Raw genomic sequence first — 25,488 nt, 5'->3', positions numbered from 1 at the left:
GAAAGGACTGAAAATACAAACAAAAAATAATGCAGCTCAAACAATCGTTTTGACAAGTCGAAATATAAAATGTTTTACCAGCATGTAGTACTGGGCCATACTGACTTACTTTCACCTCTGGGCAAAAGCTAGAAAACTCTAAAGAAACGAAAAAAATATATAAATGCTTTGCGAGGTGAATGAAGAGTGATAATAAGGATACCAACAGCAAGGACTTTCCCCTCTAGGGTCTCTGGATTAATTGGTCTTCCTGTGCATTCAAGCAGCTTCCACAAGCCCTGCACTCCCATGCTGCTTCATATGTGGGTTATACCTGAATGGGAAAATAAACTGGAGAAAACATGAGCGCCCTTTAAACCTTCATTTCACAATGCAATCTGAAATGAATAGCATGAGACAGAATTATTACATTCCAATGCAGTCCATCTTTAAAAAGAGTAGCAGGACCAGGGGAGTGTCACAGAACAACATAGGAGTTTACTGTACTGTACAAGCAGACCACACTCTGGGTAAGAGGGTTACTGTACACCCCAGAGAATTACATCTCAAGCAGACCACACTCTGGGTAAAAGGGTTACTGTACACCTCAGAGAATTCCACCTCAAGCAGACCACACCCTGGGTAAGAGGGTTACTGAACTTCACCTCAGAGAATTCCACCTCAAGCAGATCACACTGGGTGAGGGTTACTGTACACCTCAGAGAATTCCACCTCAAGCAGACCACACTCTGGGTAAGAGGGTTACTGTACACCTCAGAGAATTCCACCTCAAGCAGACCACACCCTGGGTAAAAGGGTTACTGTACACCTCAGAGAATTCCACCTCAAGCAGACCACACCCTGGGTAAGAGGGTTACTGAACTTCACCTCAGAGAATTCCACCTCAAGCAGACCACACTCTGGGTAAAAGGGTTACTGTACACCTCAGAGAATTCCACCTCAAGCAGACTGCACTCTAAGTAAGCAGTTGCTTGATCGTTTTTTTTTTTTTTTTTTTTTTTTTTTAATTTGTATTATTTTTGTATACATTATATAACCACATATTTGTATTTCAAGTGTATTCCCCTGGTATCAAGTTCTAACTAGAATGATGTACTCAACACATCGTTAGAACGTGAACTCGTTTATTGACTTGCACTACAATCTTCTGATACATTTCTCAATAAACCCCCTCTAATAAGACACCCAGCGTCCCCTGGAGCATATTAACAGTATTGCAATCACGCTATCCTTACAGTCGATAGTCCTCGAAGCATCAAAAGATATCATTTTGACATGCAAGTTGAAAACGAGGTCAGCTCAAACACTGCTAATTTCTAAACTATCACTAACACACTGAAGTTTCTCTTCCTAATTTTATTGTGTAGACAACGTACATTTTAGAAAGATATAACACCAACATTTCAATTAACACTGTCTCACTGTAATGAGTCAGTCGGCGAATGTAATATATTACATCTGAACGCTTCCTTCTTAAAACAGTATAAGCAAACACAGCAGTTACACAAATAAATAAATAAATACATTAAATATATATATATTTCTGCAATAGAACGAGGTTCAAAGCGGCGACCTAATTCAAGCATTCAAAATTCTAAAAGGTACTGACAATATCGACCCAAGAGACTTTTTTGACCTGAAAAAAGAAACAAGGACCAGGGGTCACAAATGGAGATTAGGCAAAGGGGCATTCAGAACAGAAAATAGGAGGCACTTTTCTACACAGAGAATTGTGAGAGTCTGGAATCAACCCCCCAGTAATGTTGTTGAAGCTGACACCCTGGGATCCTTCAAGAAGCTGCTTGATGAGATTCTGGGATCAATAAGCTGCTAACAACCAAATGAGCAAGATGGGCCAAATGGCTTCCTCTCGTTTGTAAACTTTCTTATGTTCTTATAAGTTAAATGCAAAACCTGAACAAAGTAAAAACTGGTAATACTAATAAATACAACACACCGAATACCTTCTTCGCTAGTCTTGACAGCTGCTGCAATATGCAGTCAAACCATAAGCGTGTTTCCACTGCAAGTCCACAGACAGCAGGCATTACAAGACTGCAATACCTCGACTATGCTTTGTTATCAATGCTTGTACGTCCTGTATATCCACCCGACCATTTAGTGTCTCCAAAAAACAGTTCCGCTTATCATGGGTGGCGCGTTCAAGTGTTTATTTTCAGATCAGACATACTAAGTGGATTTACAAAAAATGTATTATAAATTATCATAAAAAAAAACTATTCTTTAAAATAATTGTTTAAATAAAAAAAAAAAAAAAAAAAAAAATAAATAAAAAAAAAAAAAAAAAAAAAAAAAAAAAACACGAATCGCTGGTATCAAAAGTCCCTCAACTAGGTCATTTCCTCTTACGGGAACGACTCCAGCCCAAAGTCGTTGTATTTCAGCTCTAGTTTACTTCCCAGCACTGGACAGCCGACCAATATTCTAGATATTCAATAGCAAACCGCGGAGTGGAGTTTCCGCTGCCACTTGTTAATCTTTAATCATTTTGTAAAAGAATATCCGTTGGCTTTGAGAGCATTTACACGAAATAAACATGAATGAAAAGGTTGTCATTTTAGACGGTGATTTTGCAACAGGATTAGAAGCGGGTGGGTTTAAGATCCAGGTAGGCTATATTAATATTTTTTAATTATATACAATAAAGTTTAAACTATGTTTGTAACCTTACCAGTTTCCCCTGCAACGCATTTTAAATTTGTTGACGGTTAAACGGCTCGTTTCACAACCCCTGATGTCGAAACCAGTCTCACAACAGAAACACAGAACTGAACCTTATTTTATTTTGGACAGGGAGATCCCTTGTGGAGTGCCAGATTAATTCATACGAATCCCCAGGCAATCAAAGAAGCGCACTGCAGGTACGCTGAGGCCATTTATTTGTATTTATTTTTAGGACTTGAGCTGCTTGGCTGAAGTTTAATTAGCAGCAGTAAGCAGCCGTGCACATTATTTTTGTTTTGTAACTGACTGAATGCGGGTTTCTGGTGCAGCTATATTCCAGGACCTCGCTGTAAACGAGATGCAAATCTGAATATCTGCTTTTTCTGGTTAAACAATATAGAACTGTGTTAATGCTCTTTTTTTAAAAAGACCCTAACATTGGTCTCCGCTGTGAAGAATGTGTAATAAAAGAGTTTGTTAGAAACAGCAGGTGGTACCTGTGGAATGTAAATTGTATTTTGGAATTAAAAAATGGTGTTTAGTGGAATAGTTTATATAAAGATGCTGTCTAGTGGAATAGTTTATATAAAGATGCTGCCTAGTGGAATAGTTTCTGTCTTGTTTTATTCGGTAGGTTTCTTTCGAGCGGTGCTGATGTTATCTGTACAGCTACTTCTCAGGCGAGTGTGGAGGGCTTTATGAAGTTCCTGGGACTGAGCTCAGAGCAAACTGTCCAGCTTCTCATGTCAGGGGTGTATCGTGCTAAAGAGGCAGCGCAGGAATTTCATCAAACCTGCCGTGATCCAGGTGAATGGACTCTGATGTAGGGCAGCCCGCTTCATTTTTAGATCTACAATCTACAGTGTTTGGAAGCTGCAGATTTCTGAGACAATGCTAGAAATGGAAGTGTCTGTATCCTCCTAGAACTGAATCACTGTGCTACTGTGTAATTTCGCTCTGGCTGCAGTAGTCAGGTCAGCTTCCTCCTAGAATTGAATCACTGTGCTATTGTGTAATTTCGCTCTGGCTGCAGTAGTCGGGTCTGGTGCCTGCTCGTACTGAATCACTGTGCTGTCGTGCAGTTTCACTCTGGCTGCAGTAGTTTCTGTGACCTAGAACCCAGGAAGAAACACTTTCATTCATTTCGTTGTATCCATTTGTCTGTGTATCAAAAATGAAAGTAGAAAAAACAAGCTCAGAACCAAAAGATCTTCAGTACAAAGAAAAAGGGGCCCGTGCTAATTCTGCAGAGCAGCAAGAGGCAAGACAATGGGATTTAAAATCTTGCAGCAATGCTTTTAAGATTAGGTCTTTACTGCAATACAGTGTGATCTAAACCAGCATGTGATCTAAAGCAGGTACATGTCATAGCTGATTATCCTGTTAAATTCTATTCAAACAATGAATAACTACCGTCTTTATAGATTTCATACAGTACAGTATTTATATATATATTTCTATATCTATTTATATATTTGTTGTTCTTTCAGAAAGGAAGATGCTTTTAGTTGCTGCTTCTGTTGGACCTTATGGTGCCTTTCTGCACGATGGGTCAGAGTACACAGGGGCCTATGAGGAAACAATGCACTTACAGGTACTGTGTACATGAGCACTGTACACATCACTACACACCTGAGAGATCTTGTTAGAAATGATACATGCTTCTCTCTCTGGTTTGGTTACTGTACACAGCACTACACACCTGAAAGATCTTGTTAGAAATGACACATGCTTCTCTCTCTGGTTTGGTTACTGTACACAGCACTACACTACTCTGATTCGGTTGCAGGATTTCAAAGCGTGGCATTGGCAACAGATCCTGCGCTTGGTGTCAGCCTGACTGTGGTAAGCACACACAGTATCAGTAGGTGCCGCACATGTTTAATTGATACAAACTCATTTAGACAGTCACACCACTTCTGTTTATCGACAGGTGGCTGTTGTGGAACTACCCCTTCAGACATTGCACAGCTAAAACATCGGCTGCATGATCACAATAACAGTCAAGAGGATGCTGCAGTGTGAGGGACCATATTAACCAAATACGAGACAGAAACATTGTACTAATAGATTGTGTGATTTCAATGATGTGAATAAAAATATATACCAACACTGAAGAACAAGTAGAAATCTTTATTTAAAAAAAAAAAAAAAAAAAAAAAATCCTCACCTCACTGTCTAAACATAAACTGAATAATAATAATAAACTTTATTTTGTATGGCGCCCTTAAAAGCAGTCATCTCAGAGGGCTTCACAATTAATTGATTATGCATAAAAAAAAAAAAACACAAGGAAATAAAACAATTATAAAAATCTTAAACGCCTTTCTAAAAAAGCAAGTCTTTAAAATTAACTTTAAAAACACTCAAAGAAGCCGAGTGATCGCTAGTGGAATAGAGTTCCATAATTTGGGGGCATAGCAACAGAAGGCCCTGTCGCCCATAGAGCGCAGGCGGGACACAGCAGTCTGAAATTAGCAGAGCGGAGGTTGCGAGTGGGAGTGTTGAAAAAAAAAACACACAAGTCAGAAATAGAGGACAATGACTTCACTACAGTGTGGCTGCCACTGAACGGCAGTACAATTTCACATACAAGCTCATGTATATACTATATATATTTATTTAGATGTAAGCAAACATGCAGTCATCGTTTTGTATTTCACAAAAAGAGATTTAAAAATGCACACACCAACTTCACAATTCAGCACTTGCTGTATTCATCTCATATGATATATGGTAGTTTGGTTGCATGAGAATCTTAATGAACCCAACTTCACACAGCCCTGGGCTTGCCCTTTTATAGAAAGACAGACAGAAACTTTCTGTGCTTTCCCATCAGTTGCAGTACTGGTATACCTGTAACTTGACAATCACACAACAGTATACCACTGTTTTGTAGTTTGATAAGCCCACACACACTAAAGTGATGTCGATGCAGCTGTTTTATTGTTCTAGGTGATCAGTCAGCTTGGTCCATCTGCTCTAGAGAATCCCCAGCTCCACTGTCACACAGCCCTGGATTGTTACATCAGTGTCTTCTACCCAAAGCTCTCATTGACAAACATTGTCACTCCACCCAACCCCACATGCACAGCAATGGTGTTCTCCACACTGTAACATTAGCAAACACTGTCACTCCACCCAACCCCACACGCACAGCAATGGTGTTATGCACACTGTAACATTAGTGATTTGTGCTCACACTATAGGGTTTCACATGGATTACTTCACACAGCAACTGCGTGGTGTACTTTTATAAAGATGCTTTTCTATTTCTATAAGTTTTTTTTTTTCACCCTCCCCTGAAGTAAGAGAAAAACAAACTCCTGACCTGGGAGGAGGTGTTCTTGCAGTACATTTCAGCTCTGCAGTTTACATTTGTACCTGGGTCTGTGCTCCAGTGCAGGGAGCACAGCTGTTCTTTGCATATAGTTGTTTTAATCAGCAGGCTCTCTGTCCCTTTCACTCTCCGGGGCTACAGCTCTCCTGCATTCGGAGGTGTTAGATAATCTCTTCCATTCTTTTTGAAAGCCTCCACTAAGAGTCCTTCCCAAGCATCCGCGGTGTTTGACGGGACTGTCGTCTTCCATGCTGTCAGAGATGCCTGCCCCGCTGCGAGCCGAGACCTGCTCATGAACTTCATGCCCAAGGTTTTCAAAGTGTGACGCCCAGGGGCCCAGTCTTTGCCAGTTTACTCTTTGGAATGCTAGGAGACAGTGCAGGTTACCCCCCACCTGTTACAAATCAAATGTAGGAAAGCCTTCATCCACATTATTATTCATCAGATATCTAGCTTTAATATTCATCCCGTGGAGAATATCAATATTTAACATGTCAGTATTTATAAAGTATTGCCAAAATGGAAATGGTTTTGTGATTATGAAAAGTAGGGAAAAGGCATGTACATTTTTGCATTGTTTTCATACAGAAAATGAATGTGTTCTTTAATAGATCTTACACCCTACTGCTGCACAGGTGTTTGGACAGGCATTACTACATTAAACTACAGTATATGTATAGGATTCCTTCTGGTTAACTGAAGTTCTGCAGATTTGAAGAAAACGTACCTTCTTTGTTTTTCGGTATTGTAAACCCCTGTCTGTGTGACGAATGTCGAGATATTCTGGATTCTGTGTATTGAGATCTGTCACTATGTCCGCCCACCTGAAAACATTCAAATCACAATAGAATCAAACTAGATTCCAGTATATCTGAGGAAAAATAAAACATGCATCGTGTCATGACACCTTTGATATGGTCATATGTTCAAACGATGTGGAAGTTGGTATGACTGAAAGAATAATAGAACAATGCTGTTTAAAAAATGTGGGCTCCAGTCAACCTAGAATCCTTAGAATAATTCTCCTCATGACAGTCACCCTCATCAGGGCTTTAGGGGTGAATGGAGATTAAAGTTGGATTTTAAAGCTACATAAAAACACATCAACATACTTTTTGCAGTGTATAGCTGGATGTTTCCTACTTGGCTCTCCAATAAGTATCCAGTGCTCCACTTCCTTATGTGGGAGAGGACCCCTACACAAAGACAAAGAGACAGAGGTCACAATTGAATTCCAGTAGCCAGTTGTTTATCTAGGCATCTGGTATCAGCCCTGATCTCTCACAGCTCAACTGGCGTCCCACTGGTTCCTCCAGCCTGGGTGCTGGTGGCTGTGTTGTAGTGCAATGAAAAGGGCTGCACTCTCATCTTGGAAGGTACATTCAGCAAGGCGAGCTGTGCTTGACCAACTTGTTCAGGTCCAGGTGCACACATAATGCACTGTGCTCTTCCAGGATGAAGTAATGAACGCAGCCTGGTCTGGATATGAAAAAGTGGCAGGAGGCTCTACAGCACACGAGTGGGTCCAAAACACTGGCCGGGTACTTCAGATTTCATTGGTTTGGGTTTCCTGCACTCTGCTATTACTGTATTTATACAAAGGGTTTCTGAGGAGAACACAAAATACAATACATGTCTAGACTTCGATGTGTGTGCTGATCATGGGTGGCGCGTATAAGAGGCTTGGGGAGGCTAAGCCTCCCCAAAATAAATTACCCAAACCCTCACAAGAAATTGTTCTGACCGACACAAAAAATATTTGTGAGAAGATCGATGTTTTTTTGGGTTTTTTTTTTTCCGCAAGCACGCAAAGCAGATTTAACAAACATATTTCTCGTGTTTCTACTGCACAACCACCAGATCACTAGGGCAGCTGGGATATAAAAATCAACACTGTAGACCAGGGGTCCTCAAAGTAATTTTGGCACGGGCATAAATTGATCTTACTTGGCTGTTTGCGGGCACGCTGACTATTGCATAGGTTATTATCTTACACAGTGCTTTCCTGCGACACGTGCAGTATATATTTTAGTGGGAGTTATTCTTGGCTCACTCTGATAAGTGAGAACCAGAAACTTGGTTGTCTGAGAGTGATGGGGACAAATATAATATTTGTGGGTATACACTGTATAGGAAAGACAGGCAGGACAGAAGAGGAGGAGGGGTAGCGCTATACATAAGAAACAGTCTTGAAGTTCAAGTGTTAAACCTGGACAAAGAAAACGAAGCCGAATCAATATGGGTCAGAATAACAGACAAAAATTCAAAGGGCATAATAATAGGAGCATGCCATAGACCGCCAGATTCAGACAGTGAGCAAAATAATCTGTTATACAATGACATTAGAAATGCGTGTAGCAAAGGAGAAGCCATACTAATGGGGGATTTCAACTTCCCCCCCATATAAAATGGGAAAACCCAGGGGGGGAACACGACGGATTAAATTGAAATGGTGGAAATGACAAATGACTGCTTCCTAACACAGTTTGTCAAGACACTGACTAGAGGGGACGCATGCCTTGATTTAGTCTTTTTAAATAACGAAGACAGAATAACTAAAACAGAGGTCAGAGAACCCCTAGCAAACTCAGACCACAACATGGTCTCATTTGAAGTGTTTTTTAAATCCCCCAAAGTAATGACTAAAGCTAAGGTTTACAATTTTAGAAAAGCAAACTATGAAGGTATGAAACAGAGACTAACAGAAGTAGATTGGAGTAAAATAGAGAAAACAGCCACAGAAAAAGGATGGCTGTTCTTCAAAAAATGTAGTACTAGAGGCGCAAAACAATTACATTCCTAAAGTAGACAAATCTAAATGTAAAACTAAATTGCCAAAATGGTTTAATAGATCAATTAAAAAAAAATATTCAGCGAAAAAAGGCACTTTACAGAGTGTTAAAAAAGGACCAAAAAGAAAGTACACAGAACTGCAAACGCAAGTCAAAAAGGAAGTTAGAAAGGCCAAGAGAGAAATAGAAATGAACATTGCTAAAGGGGCTAAAACCAATTCCAAAATGTTTTTCCAATATTACAACAGCAAGCGAACATTCAAAGAGGAGATTAAATGTCTAAGAGATACAAATGGTAAAATCGTAGATGAAAAAAAAAAAAAAGCAAATATAGTAAATAATTACTTTTCACAAGTTTTTACAAAGAAGGATACGGACAACATGCCCCACATGTCATCCAGTTCCTATCCAGTTTTAAATAACTTTAGCATAACTGAGGCAGAAGTGCCAAAGGGACTAGGAGCTCTTAAAATAAACAAATCCCCTGGGCCGGATGAGATCCTCCTAATAGTACTCAAAGAAATGAAAGTAGTTATTTACAAACCGCTAACCAAGATCATGCAACAGTCTCTTGACACGGGTGGTACAGACAGACTGTAAAATTGCAAATGTAATACCGATCCACAAAAAGGGAAACAAAACTGAACCAGGTAACCATAGACCAGTAAGCCTGACTTCTATTATATGCAAACTTATGGAAACTATAATAAGATCCAAAATGGAAAAATACCTATATGGTAACAGGGTGCTGGAAGACAGTCAGCATGGTTTTAGGAAAGGGAGATCGTATCTAACTAACTTCCTTGATTTTTTGAGGCTGCAACTTCGGTAATGGATAATTGCAAAGCATATGACATGGTTTATTTAGATTTCCAGAAGGCTTTTGACGAAATCCCACACAAAAGATTAATTCTCAAACTGAACGCAGTAGGGATTCAAGGAAACACATGTACATGGATTAGGGAGTGGTTAACATGTAGAAAACAAAGTACTGATTAGAGGAGAAACCTCAGAATGGAGTGTGGTAACCAGTGGAGTACCACAGGGATCAGTATTAGGTCCTCTGCTATTCCTAATCTACATTAATGATTTAGATTCTGGTATAGTAAGCAAATTTATTAAATTTGCAGACGACACAAAAATAGGAGGAGTGGCAAACACTGTTGCATCAGCAAAGGTCATTCAAAATGATCTAGACAAGATTCAGAACTGGGCAGACACATGGCAAATGACATTTAATAGAGAAAAGTGTAAGGTACTGCATGCAGGAAATAAAAATGTGCATTAAAAATATCATATGGGACATACTGAAATTGGAGAAGGTATTTATGAAAAAGACCTAGAGTTTTTGTTGACTCAGAAATGTCTTCATCTAGACAATGTGGGGAAGCTATAAAAAAAGGCCAACAAGATGCTCAGATACATTGTGAAAAGTGTTGAATTTAAATCAAGGGAAGTAATGTTAAAACTGTACAATGCACTAGTAAGACCTCATCTTGAATATTGTGTTCAGTTCTGGTCACCTCGCTATAAAAAAGATATTGCTGCTCTAGAAAGAGTGCAAAGAAGAGCAACCAGAATTATTCCAGGTTTAAAAGGCATGTCATATGCAGACAGGCTAAAAGAATTGAATCTGTTCAGTCTTGAACAAAGACGACTACGTGGCGACCTAATTCAAGCATTCAAAATTCTAAAAGGTATTGACAGTGTCGACCCAAGGGACTTTTTCAGCCTGAAAAAAGAAACAAGGACCAGGGGTCACAAATGGAGTTTAGAAAAAGGGGCATTCAGAACAGAAAATAGGAGACACTTTTTTACACAGAGAATTGTGAGGGTCTGGAATCAACTCCCCAGTAATGTTGTTGAAGCTGACACCCTGGGATCCTTCAAGAAGCTGCTTGGTAAGATTCTGGGATCAATAAGCTGCTAACAACCAAACTAGCAAGATGGGCCGAATGGCCTCCTCTCGTTTGTAAACTTTCTTATGTTCTTACAAGGCCAAGTTTCAGACAGTAATTGTGAGTGCTGCGCTTATTCTTTTAAATAATTTATATAAAATATACAATGGAAATATTTTAATAGCATGTTTACACAGATAACCATTAAACAAAATTCTCTTATATATAGCAAAGAGAGCTCTCTCTCTCTATATAGATATATATATATATATATATATAACTATATATATATATATATATATATATAGATAGATCTCAGAGAGCAAGAGACAGAGAGAAAAAATAAAATTCTAAATACTGAAATGTATTATTTTTCACAATAACAGTCGGCGAAAGTTCTCACCTGGCCTATTAACATCCCAGTTGATTGGAATGACTGGACAGCTGTCAGATCTTTCACTTTCTCATTGGCTACTCACTCGCCTTCAATATTCATGCAGAATACTGTGAATGGCCTCTGTTTGCTTATGATTGGATAGCTGCGTAAAAGTTGGCAGATATTTGACTCTCCTATTGGTTAAGCTTACTGTCAGTACCTGCAACTGAATTTATGTCCCAACCAGCTAACTTATGATTGGGCTACCGCAGAGAAAATACAGACATTCAATTGGTTGATTGTATCGCAGAGGCCCTTGAGGGGAAAAAGAGGTACAAGCACAGCATAAGCGAGCAGCGCTGTCAGACTGCTGTGGCGCTTTTATTGGAAAACGTGTTTAAAGCTTTATTTACTTTTCCATGCTACGACCTGCTAGAAATGTGTTCACGACCCACAATTTAAGAACAGCTGCTGCAGGCATGATACCCTGGCTTCGCGGGCACCACTTTGAAATGCACCTAAATCCTATATCTGCCTACAGCAGTGGTCCTCAATGTCACTGCAGGAGAATGCTTGGCTGGTTTAACGTCAATTCTTCCCGCCGATCTGAGCCCCCCATACCGCTGCAGGAGGCAGTCGACGAAAACACTGACTCCTTTTCGCTCATTCGCTTGACTGGAACATTCAATTCACAATGTCAACATTTATTCTAAATTGCTGTTATCTATACAAACAGCTTGATCTGAATCTGATTTTACAGAACTGGTGGCAGAACATTTTCGTAGCATATCATCTGTTTTAACGCACCACCGTTTTGTGAAAATTTGTAACTGCAGGTGACGCTACATACTTCCTTCTATTGAGAGCAAATGTCGCCTTTCAGAACACTGTTTGTGGTGCCAGATTATGAATGTTTCTTAAGTTTATTCTTTAGATTTTTCCAGTCATTCACTCCATTTTCAGAAAGCAGGGTCTTTTGAACTTCTGAAAAAGTGTTTGCAAGGAAAGCAGAAAACCACAGCTGCCCATTTACTGTGCTCTAAATATGAAAATGTATTTTAATATTCTGATGAAAATGAATGGTTTTGATTACCAAAGACAGTTCTCAGATACACAGGTAAACAAGGTATTTTATTGTACAACAAATGCAGGGGAAAAGCGTGGAATACTAGCCTCCCCAAATGAACGACTCCTGCACCGCCTGTGGTGCTGATCAATTTCAAGAGTTTTTCTCATTCTTGGTTTCTAAACAGATGACTGTGTGGCTGGGCGGCATTGGTCTGTCATTGCACATTGAGTGATGAATTGCGCAGTTTCTTGATGTTTCAATGAAGAACTCCAGTTTGATCAGAACAGATGCTACTCTAAAAGGAGACGAATACCACAGGATTCTGTGCGCTACTGAAATGAATACTGAAGCATGGCCCTATTTATAAACAACACGTCCACAGTGAGTGTGCACTGAAAGGAAGGCTTTCACTGAAACTGCACAGGTGTGATACTGAAGACAGAGGATTGGCAGACCCTACCTGTATGCTTTAGCAGCTTTCAATGGGGTTGCTTCAAATCCCACTGGACAGAAGTAGTGATTCTGACAGTGGTAGATATAAGCCATCGAATCGTCTTGTAGTCCTCGAGTTAATTTCAATAAAGCTCCTTCAGCTACACACAGAAAGACTTGCGTTATTACACTGCAGTAAGAGGGGTATCATGCCAACACTCAACCAAGCAATTTAATAAGCAGCATTATTCAGGAGTCTTAATGTGAAGAGGAGCCTCTGGTCACTGGATTCAGTTTCTTTTGTTATTTCTAGATTTAGCACTATTGAGCGTTTATTAGTTATGGGTGAAACCCAAACTAGTCTTGCAAATAGTAAGTAGTGTGGTGTGGAGACAGTTTGTTGCCAGTTTAATTGAGTGCATCAGAAAATTCACACATTATGATAATGTGGTTTCACTGTGTTTAAAGTAAATTGTACATTTACAGTATTTTCAAACATAATACCTATTCAGCAGTTCATTGTTCTCAATATGTTATGATGTGCAAGTCATTTTGGGTAGAATGTCCAGATATCTCAATGTCTGACTCATGAGAATTAGTGACTTGTACTCGCACTTACCCGTTTCCCCAGCGGTCCTGTTTTTCCCATGCGGTTTGTATAAAATATATGAACATCCTCGAACACGAAAGTTATCATTGATTTGTCTGAACCACCTGTTAATACAACATTTTACAAGGTCAGATTAGCATTGTTATTATTTTCAATAGCATTGGATACAGTAAGCAGCTCAACCCACCGCATTAGTGTTGCATTTCCAGTGAAGGGACCGAACTTGATCTCTTCAAAGGGTGGCTGGAAGCCCAAAATAAGCAACGCCTCCTCTTGGGTGATTGGTGGGAGACTAGAAAATACATTTGAACAAGCTGAAAGATTGCTGCTTCAGATCAGTTTGCACACACTGCTTGAGGGTTCATTACTTAACACTGAAGAAAAGGAATCCCCTGCATTGTCCCACCTCATCAGCAAGTCAGTTGCAGCTGTGTGGAGATATTCACACTGGCTAGAAAACACTGCTGCTGCTGCTTAAACAGTCTGGGCTATGAGACAGAACTATGTCCCACAGCTTACATCACCAAACTGATCACCATGCAGATGAGATTTTCTTGAAGGAGGGAATTCATTGTGGCATTATTCTTACCTCCCTGCCCCAAGTGTGCTGTACAAGAAATTCCAACACGACACCAGAGAGGAAATTCCACAGGAAGTCTTGTACTGGGGACGACTGATGCAATACCTGAGCGCAAAATATTCAAAAGAACATTAAACATCCTTAGTCCACCATTGCTTGCAACCAAATGATAAAGGGATACACAAGCATTTAACATTAACTTATATATGTGTGTGTGTGTCATTATATATATCTTGCAAATTACTACTATAATACTGGATGGGTGTTCAAAGAGACACACGGGCTTGTTTGTCTTTGAAGCCAAGCCATCACTTTCTTTTATATAATAAACCCACCATCTTCTTTGATCCAGTACTTTTCTCTGTTTTATTTCTTCCAGTGTTGCCTGCTGGGGAAACTCTTGTAAGTTTCGACAGTGCTTATCAGATGCCTTTATCTTCCTGCAGCCAGTCTTCAAGTTGCCTACAGAAAATGAATGAGTTCTTTATAATCTAACCAAACCTCACAGAATAGAATGTACTGACACAGAGCACAGTTGTAGCCCATTTCGTAGACTCCATTTCGTGGACTGTTTTCAGACTCACCTGTCCAGCTTTTCATTCTTATTAGAACAGTATCAAAGTCTGTGGTGTCGATCTCCCACGCTAGCACAGGCTTTGTGTGACTGGCAGACACGGCTTCCATAGCAGAGTCCCCCTCACAAGTGATACTGGAGCTGCTGTGATCCTGGCCCTCAGCGTGCGACTGTACGAGCGGGGCTGCAGGGGCTGAGTGTTTAGAGGAGTGATAGAGACACGCAGCCTGGTTCACCAAGGCGTAGTCTGAACACACTGTGTAAAACTGTTCCCGGGAGTGTGTCACTAGGCAGGCCCGTGGACGCTGCCCTTCGCTGTTTGATCCTCCAGATTCAGCCGAAGCACCTCGGCTCAAAGAATTGAACAAGGCGTGTTCCCCCCCATCTCTGCTCCGCGGCTTCTCCACAGCAGCCTTGTCACCGCTGCCTGAAAGATCTGTGGCTGGACTTCCTGCAGTGTTAGGCATTGAATGAAGCTGGGATAGTACATGAGAGAAGAGTCGGCTATTAAGAGGATTTTTTAAATCCAGCCATGCAACAGAACACCACCGGCCGAATCTGGAAAAGAACAAAAATTTATATGGATTTTTAAAGCAAGTTGTTTCCATGTCAGATACACACAGCAGATTACAACAGAAATACTGTTCACTCAAGAAAGCACATTACAACAGAAATACTGTTCACTCAAGTCCGGTATTTCAAGATAAGATTTCAGGGAAAATGTCAGACACAGCTAGTCTGTGTCAAACACAGTGAGACAGCTGCTACAGATGGTAGGAGGTACAGATTCAAACTTGGGCAGTGTCTCTTGTGCTTCTTTTCTTTATTTTATCACGGATGACCCTGCAAACCACACTGGTCTGGAGTGTAGCTGTTTTACACGCAATTTACTCCAGCATGCAACATCCCACCTAAACAACAGAATAGTGAAACAAAAGGCCATACTTCAAACGCCCTTTACTGGTCTTTTCAAATATCATCAAGCTTTGAAAGCTCGGCATTCATACCTAGCTTTGTGTGTGGCGACGTTACCAAACTTAGCTGTAATGTGTCCTGTGTGGTGCAATTGTTTAGTAGAGGTAGCGTTAACGCTATTTACCTGGGCAATGCGGAGTGCTCAGAAAACATGGCAGCTTATACTATCTGTGATTGAAGGCGTGGAAAATGGGGCTATTCAGACCAATCAAACTCATGTGAGATATTATCATCACGACCCGAAAAAGATATCTAAATTGGTCAGTTTTAGGCCAGTCATTCATTTATAATAACAACATGGTGTACCTATAAAGAACCAAAACCATGACACGATTTAGCTAAGTATTAAATCATCAATAACAACTGTTATTATATACCTTACCATCAAAATAACATGTCATTCTGCGTTGGTACTGTAAAATCCTGCTTTTCAGAGTCTGTCTGGATTAACAACACGAAACCACACATTGAGCATGCGTACTTTATAATAAAACCACACCAACCCTTCACTCGGGATTATGTACCACGATCACACATACATACATACATACATACATACATACATACATACATACATACATACATACCTCACAGCGTCATTTAAACAGGAAACGAGAAGCTGAACATTTCCTAATGCACCGAAGCTTTAATACACCGTCTTCCTGCTCAGCTGCAGCATCGACTGTACTACTCTGCCACAGCAGGGGAGACATATCTAGCATTAAAATCGCAGATTTTATGATATTGAATCAGAAAGATAAAAATGTGTATGTTTTTGCTTTAAATTTCGTTTGAATGCAAAAATTATCATGTTGTTTTAGAATAACGTAAATGAAATGAAATGTACATGAATTTATATACAAGTAAAACCCCACCAAATGATGGTAAGGTCTGAAGAGGAGGCGTCCAACTTCCAGGCAGTGAGCGTTGAGTACTTTTATAAAGAGGCAGCAGCTTGTTTCTATGGAGACTGGAGAGTAATAATGTAGTTTGAAGTTCAAAGTTACGTGGTTCTCTGTTTTGCTGTACAATAATCTGTTATTGAATATTTCAGCATTGCCATGCAGATGATTAAGCTGTTTAAATAATAATAATAATAATAATAATAATAATAATAATAATAATACGTTTATTATAGCACCTTTCAGTCTCAAATCACACCATTAATGAGACAATCACATCTATGTATGTCAGAGTGAAACATTCTTTAATTGTTTTGCTGTAAATGTCGTGTGAGGCATTGCAATACCAAAAGAAAAGCCGTGTACCACACTAACATAATATTACAATTGGTACGAAACCATAATATAACAACATTACAATTGGTACGATCTGTCCTAAGATTCTACAGTTCAGTAAAACACGGCTCTTAAAAAATGAACGCTTTTAACAGTGAATTTGAAGATATGTATGGAAACACATCACAGAGGACAAGATGGTTGTTGTAGCCTTTGGTTGTAGCCGAAGGTTCAACACAATTAGTTATTTAAACCGGGTTCATTGTTTACAAATCATCGCATTTCATTTTGAATTTACCGACTTGATGAAAACGAATCAGTCTGAAAGAGTTTGGGCTGTTACTAGACGAGCTCTTGTGACCAACTCTGATGACACCTGCTGTTTAATCCCATGTGAATCATGCTTTAAATGGCTGTGGTAAAACCGAGACCTATAAGCACTGGAACAGGTTTGCAATGAGAAGCAGGAGGATGTACGTGGGGATCTAATTGACCAGGTAAGGTAGGTTGTTCTTTCGGTTATTTAATTTGTATGTTTGGTTCTTAGGCCAATTTTGAGTTCATTGAAAATTTGGAGTGTAGTTAATTTTTACTTACAGAAACATTTTTTTAATTATTACCCGTCTACAAAAATCTCCCTGAGCTCTCCCTTGCTAGCCATGATGCTTTGCACCGAAACATGACCAGTCCCTTCACTCGCCATATGTGATGCGGTGCTTACGAAGGTAACACGAAATGTTCCTGTCAGGACAACTAAGGAATTCAGCACCTCCGCTCACAAAAATGCTTATTCATTGCCAGACATTAACTACTTTAGATGTGTAATGACTGCAGTATAGGATACTGCCCTTAAGGTTAGGGTTTCAGTGTAGGGAGAGGATTATTCATTGTTTTATTAACACTAGTAGGATAGCCAATCATAGTGCAGTGTCCTTACAGCAGAATCTCATGTTACCTTTGTAAGGACAGCATATTTGACAGACCTTTGTCTGAAACGACACCTCATAAATTAGGGTCAAACTGTCAAAAGAGGATAATGATCTTTACCATGTTTCTATCACATCTTGTTATGGATCATGTGGCAACTGCCTTCATACAAAAACCTAACCTTCAATCTTCAACATGCCAGTTTAAACTTTGAGACTGAAGCTAACCAACATCATTGCTTTACCGTTAATTATTATTAAGAACTGAGCCACTGCCAAAAACACCTGAACTATTTCAAAAGAGCAACAAGCGACTGCAGAAACAAGAGGCAATCAAGCACCGCTGTTACATGAGGTAAAGTTTCTTAATGTTTCTTGTATTGCGGGTTCCATGGCTGTATTTCTTAATGTTTCTTGTATTGTAGGTTTACTTGGCTGTATTTCTTAATGTTTCTTGTATTGTGGGTTACATGGCTGTATTTCTTAATGTTTCTTCTATTGTGAGTTCCCTTGCCTTGACTGTATTTCTTAATGTTACTTGTATTGTAGGTTCCCTTAGGTGTATTTCTTAATGTTTCTTGTATTGTGAGTTCACTCGGCTGTATTTCTTAATGTTTCTTGTATTGTGGGTTCGTGGCTGTATTTCTTAATGTTTCTTGTATTGTGGGTTCTATGGCTGTTTTTCTTAATGTTTCTTGTATTGGGAGTTCCCTTGCCTTGGCTGTATTTGTTTTGCAGCAGCTCTGTTGAAATGGCAAAGAAGCTACTGCTTGTGAATGCAGACTGTGGTGTGGATGATGCTCAGGCATTAATGATGGCCCTGGCTGCCCCCCGGGTTCAGGTGCTGGGGGTGACCTGCTGCTTTGGGAACGCAGCCATCGAGAACGTGTGCAGAAATACACTCAGGGTCCTGAGAGTATGCAACAGGACCGAGGCAAGTGTGGATGTTCACTTAGAAGTCAGTGTTATACTGTTCTTTATCTATACTAGCTATGCTTTATCAGCTTGTTCCACAGAGCCTGATTGTTGCCTTAGGTAAGGTCATGTAAGATCAGTGCTCATCTTAGTTATGAAACCAGCTGCATAATAGTATGGTGCCAACCTTATTCTGATTTTACTGAGGATCCAGTTCTTAATTGTTACTAGGGCTTAAAACTCACACTAGCCCTGCACCCAATCCTGGGTTACGAATGTTAGGGTTGAAACTCACACTAGCCCTGCACCCAGTCCTGGGTTACGAATGTTAGGGTTGAAACTCACACTAGCCCTGCACCCAGTCCTGGGTTACGAATGTTAGGGTTGAAACTCACACTAGCCCTGCACCCAGTCCTGGGTTACGAATGTTAGGGTTGAAACTCACACTAGCCCTGCACCCAGTCCTGGGTTACGAATGTTAGGGTTGAAACTCACACTAGCCCTGCACCCAGTCCTGGGTTACGAATGTTAGGGTTGAAACTCACACTAGCCCTGCACCCAGTCCTGGGTTACGAATGTTAGGGTTGAAACTCACACTAGCCCTGCACCCAGTCCTGGGTTACGAATGTTAGGGTTGAAACTCACACTAGCCCTGCACCCAGTCCTGGGTTACGAATGTTAGGGTTGAAACTCACACTAGCCCTGCACCCAGTCCTGGGTTACGAATGTTAGGGTTGAAACTCACACTAGCCCTGCACCCAGTCCTGGGTTACGAATGTTAGGGTTGAAAATCACACTAGCCCTGCACCCAGTCCTGGGTTACGAATGTTAGGGTTGAAACTCACACTAGCCCTGCATCCAGTGTGTAAGAGTCCTGTGTTATTTGTGACTGATGGGTGTGAATGTCGCTGTTAGATTCCTGTGTTTCGCGGAGCAGCCTCCTCCCTAGTAGGAACTAGAGCAAGCCTTCCCTTCGATCACTTTGGGACAGACGGACTAGGCGACACTCCAGATGAGGCAGACACAGGGACGGAGCATTGTGTAGAAAGAGCATATAAGAAACAAACTGCTGTGTCAGAATTTGAACCCTGTGATGGAAGCTAAAACAAACACCTAGAGACACTATTCTCAACACTGGGACTTCTTGTGGTGATTGTTTATTACTACACAGAGCCTGGATGACAGCAGGGAGGCCAGCTTCTCCTATGTACGTAGCACACTTATTATAATACACTGCACCCTGCAGGTTTCTCTAGTTGCTGTTGACTAACCTGGCCCTTGCTGTACAAATAGACCCGACTTTCCCTCAGAAACTCAAGGACCTGTATATTATGGGAGGGAACATGGAAGGTAAGGAATAGATTGCTCTGCAGGTAAAGGGAACAGGACTGTCTGCAGAGAGTTCAATTTCGTGATGGACCCGGAAGCTGCTTATGCCGTTCTCAATTAGTTTTCCTGCCATATGTAAATTGCTACCTAGGACTAACAAATTATATCTGACCAAAGCATTTCTTGTACAAGTTGGAACATTTGCAAAGTACTGATAATATGAGCTAACTTGCCATTGTCCCTCCCCTCTCATGGGAACTCCAGTCTGTGTATGGGTCAGAAGTGCAGCGTTTTCCTGTTCTGAGCTCAGTGTACTCCTGTACCTGCACACACAAAACTATACAGCTGACAGCTTCCAGAGGGAGGGGCGGACACCAGCTGACAGCTTCCAGAGGGAGGGGCGGACAATCACAGGAACATACTGCTGAATGGAAATGTGCTCAATGGAAACACAGCTACATCCGGAGACCTCTGAGCCCCATTCACAGTATATTAAACACAGCTACATCCCGAGACCTGGTGCCTCTTACTTCACCTCTGAGCCCCATTCACAGTATATTAAACACAGCTACATCCTGAGACCTGGTGCCTCTTACTTCACCTCTGAGCCCCATTCACAGTATATTAAACACAGCTACATCCCGAGACCTGGTGCCTCTTACTTCACCTCTGAGCCCCATTCACAGTATATTAAACACAGCTACATCCCGAGACCTGGTGCCTCTTACTTCACCTCTGAGCCCCATGTATATTGTTCCTGTGGTTTGGCCAGTGCTCTACACTTGACTCTATGCAAAATCTAACCACTGGAGTATCCAAGGTTAGCATCCAGAACTGCAACAATACTGCAAATTCATTTTAGACTGGGACAATAGAAAGTGATCACTTGAAGCTTGTCTACAGCTTCTTTATGTAGGGTGTACTTGAAACTTGACTTCATTAACAGCAGCTCTTCAGCTACGATGTGAAGATGTCTTCCATGAATAACCCAGACTTTTGTAATACAAATGGAGGACATAGTCACATCTGGGAAGAGTAGTGCCTGCTCCTTCACCACAGAAACCACAGTGTTGGGGTTCGGGTGGGATGGGTACAGCATGTGTGTGAAAATGAACCTGTAGAATGATTTTCAGATGAACACAGAATCCTGTGCAATGTTAAACTCTGGTGACAATGTTTCACACAGGAATTCTTTGACGAATGGGTGCAGGGCCTATTCCAGAGCCACATCCAGAAAGGATGTGCTGTTCGGAACTGGCTTTGTATCCTACGACTCGTATGCCATGGCAGCCGCTATAGACAGCAGTGTAATGAGTGGGAGCATCGAGTGCTCAGTCAGTGTGGAGCTGCGAGGAGAACTAACCAGAGGCATGATGATCCTGGATCCCAGTCACACCCTGAACAAGAAGCACAAGGCCTTCCTCATGAAGGAGTGGGACATGAACAAGTTCACACAGCTGCTCATGGCTGCTTTAAAGCAGAGCTGCTGAATCACCACCCAGGATACTCTGCACAACAAAAAGCCATTAAATAAAATCTGATTCCCCTTTACCATAGCATGTGTGTGTTTCATCAAGGTGAGACTCTGAAATCATGGCAACACATCTGAGGTAAGACTCACTGGAATCAGTATTAGTTCAGTGTACCCTCAGACCCATGGACTGAGTCAGTGCTGTAAAAGCAGGCTGTTCAGGTGGGACTCTGCCATTACAAGACAAGGTGGGTCTGACAAGCCAGGGATCTGAATGCAGCTTCAGCACTTTCACTAATACTTCATTCAACAGCCACAAGGTTAAGAATACAGACCAATCTCATGACTACAATCAGAAGACAGAACCACATCTTTACAGAATTGGCCTCCTCTCTTTTGTAAACTTCTATGTTCTTAAAAAAAGAGTTTCCACTTTTCAGTTCAGCTGACCTCAAACACACACAGTTCTAAACATTTTCAAACTATGAACACACTGAGGCTCAGTACTACAAGGAAGCTGCTACTTAGGGCTGTATTTTTGTTCACATTAAATAAACATCTTGAAATAACTAAAAATAATAATTATTTCAAGGTATTTCATGATCAAATATGTATCAAAATAGAAAATATATAACACTGTTGCATATTTAAATGCACACCTGAAAAACAGTACATGCTAAATTGTAGAATATTTTAAAAGACATTATATTTTCACCATTAGTAAATTATCAAAAGTGAAAACAAATAGATAAATAACACATGAAATGTCCCCTTGTACTGGACAGAGTGATCTTTAGCAGAAATATTTTACATCTTTGATGCAACTGGTGTCTTTTTCCTTGAAGACATTTGAAAGAAATCGTGCTGCTCTATGCAGTGTGTGCTCACTCATTTACTGGAAGCAAACTAAACTGGCTGCCAGGTTCCTAATGCAGTGTAACAAGCAGTGTGTCAATCAGGAAGCAAACTAAACTGGCTGCCAGGTTCCTAATGCAGTGTAACAAGCAGTGTGTCAATCAGGAAGCACACTAAACTGGCTGCCAGGTTCCTAATCCAGTGTACAGGCAGTGTGTCAATCAGGAAGCACATTAAACTGGCTGCCAGGTTCCTAATGCAGTGTAACAGGCAGTGTGTCAATCAGGAAGCACATTAAACTGGCTGCCAGGTTCCTAATGCAGTGTAACAAGCAGTGTGTCAATCAGGAAGCACACTAAACTGGCTGCCAGGTTCCTAATGCAGTGTAAGAAGCAGTGTGTCAATCAGGAAGCACACTAAACTGGCTGCCAGGTTCCTAATGCAGTGTACAGGCAGTGTGTCAATCAGGCAAATGTTTGCTGCATTTATTTAAGAGATAAAACTATGGGAAATTGGAATTTGCACAAGGAACTAACTATATATTAGACGGCAATAAGTATACTGCACTGAAATTGTGAAAACCATGAAAAAAACACAACCTTACTAGTACAAATAGGAAATTTAACAATTAAAGAGGAAATCGTTTTTTTTTTTTCAAAACATTTATTTAATTTAAAAAGTCCAACCCAGAGTTGTCCTTTTAATGAGAAATCACCCAATCCCTTCAGTCCTTCAAGAGGTCCAGGAATACTTCAGTGCAACCTGTTAAAATGCACCGAGGCAGCAGACACACAAAGCCCCAAGCACACGAAGATGACAATACAAAGACTGGCAACATGGTCAATCCAGCCAGACAGATCACTCTTAACAACCACGCTACCCAGAATTCAAGTTTACCCATGAACAGCTTCAAATCCAGAGCCAATATGCCCAACACATCATTGCAACCCTAAACCAAGACTCTCTGAATCGATTATCTTTACACAAAGTGCTTGTTTCAAGAACATATTCTAATATTCCCCTCTCCCCCCTTAAAAATGACCAGATTCCATAAAATCATTATTAATTTTAAAGGGAAACTTTATCATATACAGAACATCCCTATAAGGGAAACATTATTATTATTATTATTATTATTATATTATTATTATTACTACATAATTTAATTTTTGTAATTGTTTTAAGTTGGGGTTGCTAAAGTTACATTTAAAAATGAGTGAAAAGAACCAGCCTCATCTGTTAAAGTAGTAACAACAGCAAATATTTATTTTATCACCAGAACGGTTAGACTGGAGGGGCTATCGAACCAGTTTTGAGTCGTCATTTTCTGGCAGGAAGCATTAATAGTTATTTGTTATAGCGAAGAAATTGTACATTTAAAATAAAGAAGGTGTTGAATTTGCGCGGCCTGTTTTGAAGTGAGGGGCAGAGTGGGAGCCCCTAGTCTCCGCTGTCAGGGGCAGAGCTGCCGTTGTTGGGCCAGGGTTCGGAGCTCCTCCGGCCCAGTGTGGGGCGCCACATGCTCCAGGGGTTGTAGGTCCGGCCCATGTCAGGGTTCGAGGGGGGGGCAGCACTGCTGCTGTTGCTTCCGATGGGTTCAGAAGTAGTGGAGAAGGGAAGGCCACTTTCCACACTCGTGGACCAGATGGAGTGGCTGAATGGAGTGCTTGAAGACCAGAGGGTGCTGCCATTGCCAAGGATTGACTGCAAACACATTTAAATAGAGTTTTACAACAGCTAAATATTTTAATAATAGGACAGCAAAAGTCTATTAGAAGACCACACTATTTTATCAATAAATACCCACCCCCCCAAAAAAAAAAAGAAAACAGAAATGAATCAAAGCATGTGTTGTGTGTGTTGATAGAATTTTAAACAGTGATGCATTCTTGAAGAGTGAATGCTACTGACTGTATTTATGCTGTAACGCCTTTATTACTGCTGTAACGTGTGTGTAATTTCAAAGATCAGTCATGGTTTGTCTCAGCAGAAAATGTGTTCATCCAACACTCTTGTTTTTCAATGATTTCACAGCTGCTGAGTGTTCCCTAAACATGGAGTCAGAAGGTCAAACCCAAAAGTTAAGACTTCATGTGGGATGGAAATAATACTCCTATTGCAGAGCAGTTTCACCCACCCCAGGTTTTACTATGAGCTTGATCAGTCCCAGTGTGTATAGGTTACTAGCTCAGGTGAGTGTTATTAAACTCACAGTAAATACAAGCATGGATCACACTGCTATACAATGGGAGCCTCATGACCCTCCCTGGATGCCATATACAATAGTAATGTTCTTGAAGAAGGCAGGCTTACTGCTGTTGGGGCTGTGGAGGAGCCCGAGCTGGGTGACCAGACAGGCAGACGATCACTGGCTGGAGGGTCCCATATGGAGGCCACAGGCACGGGGGTGTATCCAAGCCAGGTCTGCTGTGCTTCTGGACTGCTGTAGGGCTTGGGAAACCCAATCCCACTAAACACCTCTGATTAAAAACAAGTACACAGGATCACAGAGTCGTAACGCAGACTAAACACAGGATCACAGAGTCGCAACGCAGACTAAACACAGGATCAGTCGTAACACAGACTAAACACAGGATCAGAGAGAACTGCTTCAATGAACTACTGATTATTATTAATAATAATAATAATAATAATAATAATAATAATAATAATAATAATATTCTTTATTGTTCTTAACTCTACATGCACCCCTTCTCTCTCCCAGTATAAGTCCCAGAGCTCACCTCCAGTTAGGTTGAAGGAGTTGCTGGATCCGAAAGCTGAGAAAGGGTTCAGTGCAAAGTTGTTTGGGCTGTTGGAGTTGTCGATGGGACTCCATAAAGCAGAACTATTTCAAAAATGTAAAATATATTATTGAAGAAACAATCAAATCAGAATATGAAGTCAGAATAAACACATTGTTCAGAGACTTCAACAGGGTGAGGCAAATGTGTGATCCTATCTGGATACAAAGCACACAGCTTGGTACACATTGGATTTCTATTCCATTAGCAAGACAGTAAGTCTCCCCCGCCTCCCACGAGGCACAGTACAAACTGTAGGATGGTACTGACTGTATAAAACAATGGAAGCAGATCCAGGATTGGCTGTAGTTTCTCTTACCTGTCAGAACCATCACCCTCAAAGGACGGCGCGTTGGGAACGGTCACACTGCCAGGGGTGTCTCTCTTACTGGATGAACCCTTGGAGGGACCGCTGCCCCCTGCAAACACATTGCAGACAGTTTAAAAGAAAGAAAGAAATCCCTGTCCACTAAACATGCTGGCTTAAAGACTCGCAGCACAGCGTGTTACCTGCACTCTATAGAGACTCACAGGACAGTGCTACCTGCACACTCTACAGACTCGCAGCACAGTGTGCTACCTGCACTCTCTACAGACTCACAGCACAGTGTGCTACCTG

The 25,488-nt window shown here is 40.9% G+C and overlaps 3 protein-coding genes and 1 pseudogene across 12 annotated transcripts in view; 2 read left to right on the top strand and 2 right to left on the bottom strand.

Annotated features, from left to right (window-relative positions):
* ercc5 (excision repair cross-complementation group 5) overlaps positions 1-16,035 on the bottom strand; it is a 36,516-nt gene extending 20,481 nt beyond the window's left edge. The window contains exons 1-10 of one of the 6 annotated variants that reach the window (XM_041259929.1): positions 15,919-16,035; positions 14,367-14,914; positions 14,118-14,244; positions 13,792-13,887; positions 13,390-13,494; positions 13,212-13,306; positions 12,621-12,753; positions 7,138-7,221; positions 6,753-6,849; positions 6,176-6,419 (exon numbers count right to left, since the gene is read on the bottom strand). In XM_041259929.1, coding sequence (XP_041115863.1) covers positions 6,176-6,419; positions 6,753-6,849; positions 7,138-7,221; positions 12,621-12,753; positions 13,212-13,306; positions 13,390-13,494; positions 13,792-13,887; positions 14,118-14,244; positions 14,367-14,823 — 1,438 coding nt within the window. In that variant the 5' untranslated portion in view covers positions 14,824-14,914; positions 15,919-16,035. Of the gene's footprint in view, positions 1-202; positions 660-882; positions 1,002-1,957; positions 2,075-5,058; positions 6,420-6,752; positions 6,850-7,137; positions 7,222-12,620; positions 12,754-13,211; positions 13,307-13,389; positions 13,495-13,791; positions 13,888-14,117; positions 14,245-14,366; positions 14,915-15,713; positions 15,872-15,918 lie in introns of those variants that run through there. The other 5 variants (XM_041259928.1, XM_041259926.1, XM_041259924.1 and 2 more) reach the window with 5 other exon arrangements.
* On the top strand, positions 2,355-4,797 carry LOC121321024 (homocysteine S-methyltransferase 1-like). 3 transcript variants are annotated; one of them, XM_041259932.1, is made up of 6 exons: positions 2,355-2,629; positions 2,815-2,882; positions 3,320-3,492; positions 4,176-4,279; positions 4,475-4,530; positions 4,619-4,797. In XM_041259932.1, exons 1-5 carry the CDS (start codon positions 2,558-2,560, stop codon positions 4,523-4,525), a joined length of 468 nt encoding a protein of 155 aa, XP_041115866.1. In that variant the 5' UTR covers positions 2,355-2,557; the 3' UTR covers positions 4,526-4,530; positions 4,619-4,797. The 3 variants fall into 3 exon arrangements, with proteins under 3 accessions (XP_041115866.1, XP_041115864.1, XP_041115867.1); XM_041259930.1 differs by having other exon boundaries at positions 4,448-4,530; XM_041259933.1 differs by lacking the exon at positions 4,475-4,530.
* Positions 16,036-16,532: 497 nt separating the features above from the next.
* On the top strand, positions 16,533-21,280 carry LOC121321119 (annotated as a pseudogene).
* A 1,428-nt stretch (positions 21,281-22,708) lies between these two features.
* The window catches only part of LOC121321021 (transmembrane protein 131-like), a 79,048-nt gene continuing 76,268 nt past the window's right edge, over positions 22,709-25,488 (bottom strand). For all 3 annotated transcript variants that reach the window (XM_041259920.1, XM_041259923.1, XM_041259922.1), the window contains 4 exons: positions 25,189-25,288; positions 24,810-24,913; positions 24,379-24,545; positions 22,709-23,769 (listed from right to left, as the gene is read on the bottom strand). In XM_041259920.1, coding sequence (XP_041115854.1) covers positions 23,506-23,769; positions 24,379-24,545; positions 24,810-24,913; positions 25,189-25,288 — 635 coding nt within the window. In that variant the 3' untranslated portion in view covers positions 22,709-23,505. The remainder of the gene's footprint in view (positions 23,770-24,378; positions 24,546-24,809; positions 24,914-25,188; positions 25,289-25,488) is intronic.

The sequence above is a fragment of the Polyodon spathula genome, chromosome 9 (assembly GCF_017654505.1).
Source record: "Polyodon spathula isolate WHYD16114869_AA chromosome 9, ASM1765450v1, whole genome shotgun sequence".
NCBI lineage: Eukaryota > Metazoa > Chordata > Actinopteri > Acipenseriformes > Polyodontidae > Polyodon > Polyodon spathula.
Note: the sequence above shows the minus strand (reverse complement) of the source record. Positions and strands in the feature narration are given on the sequence as shown.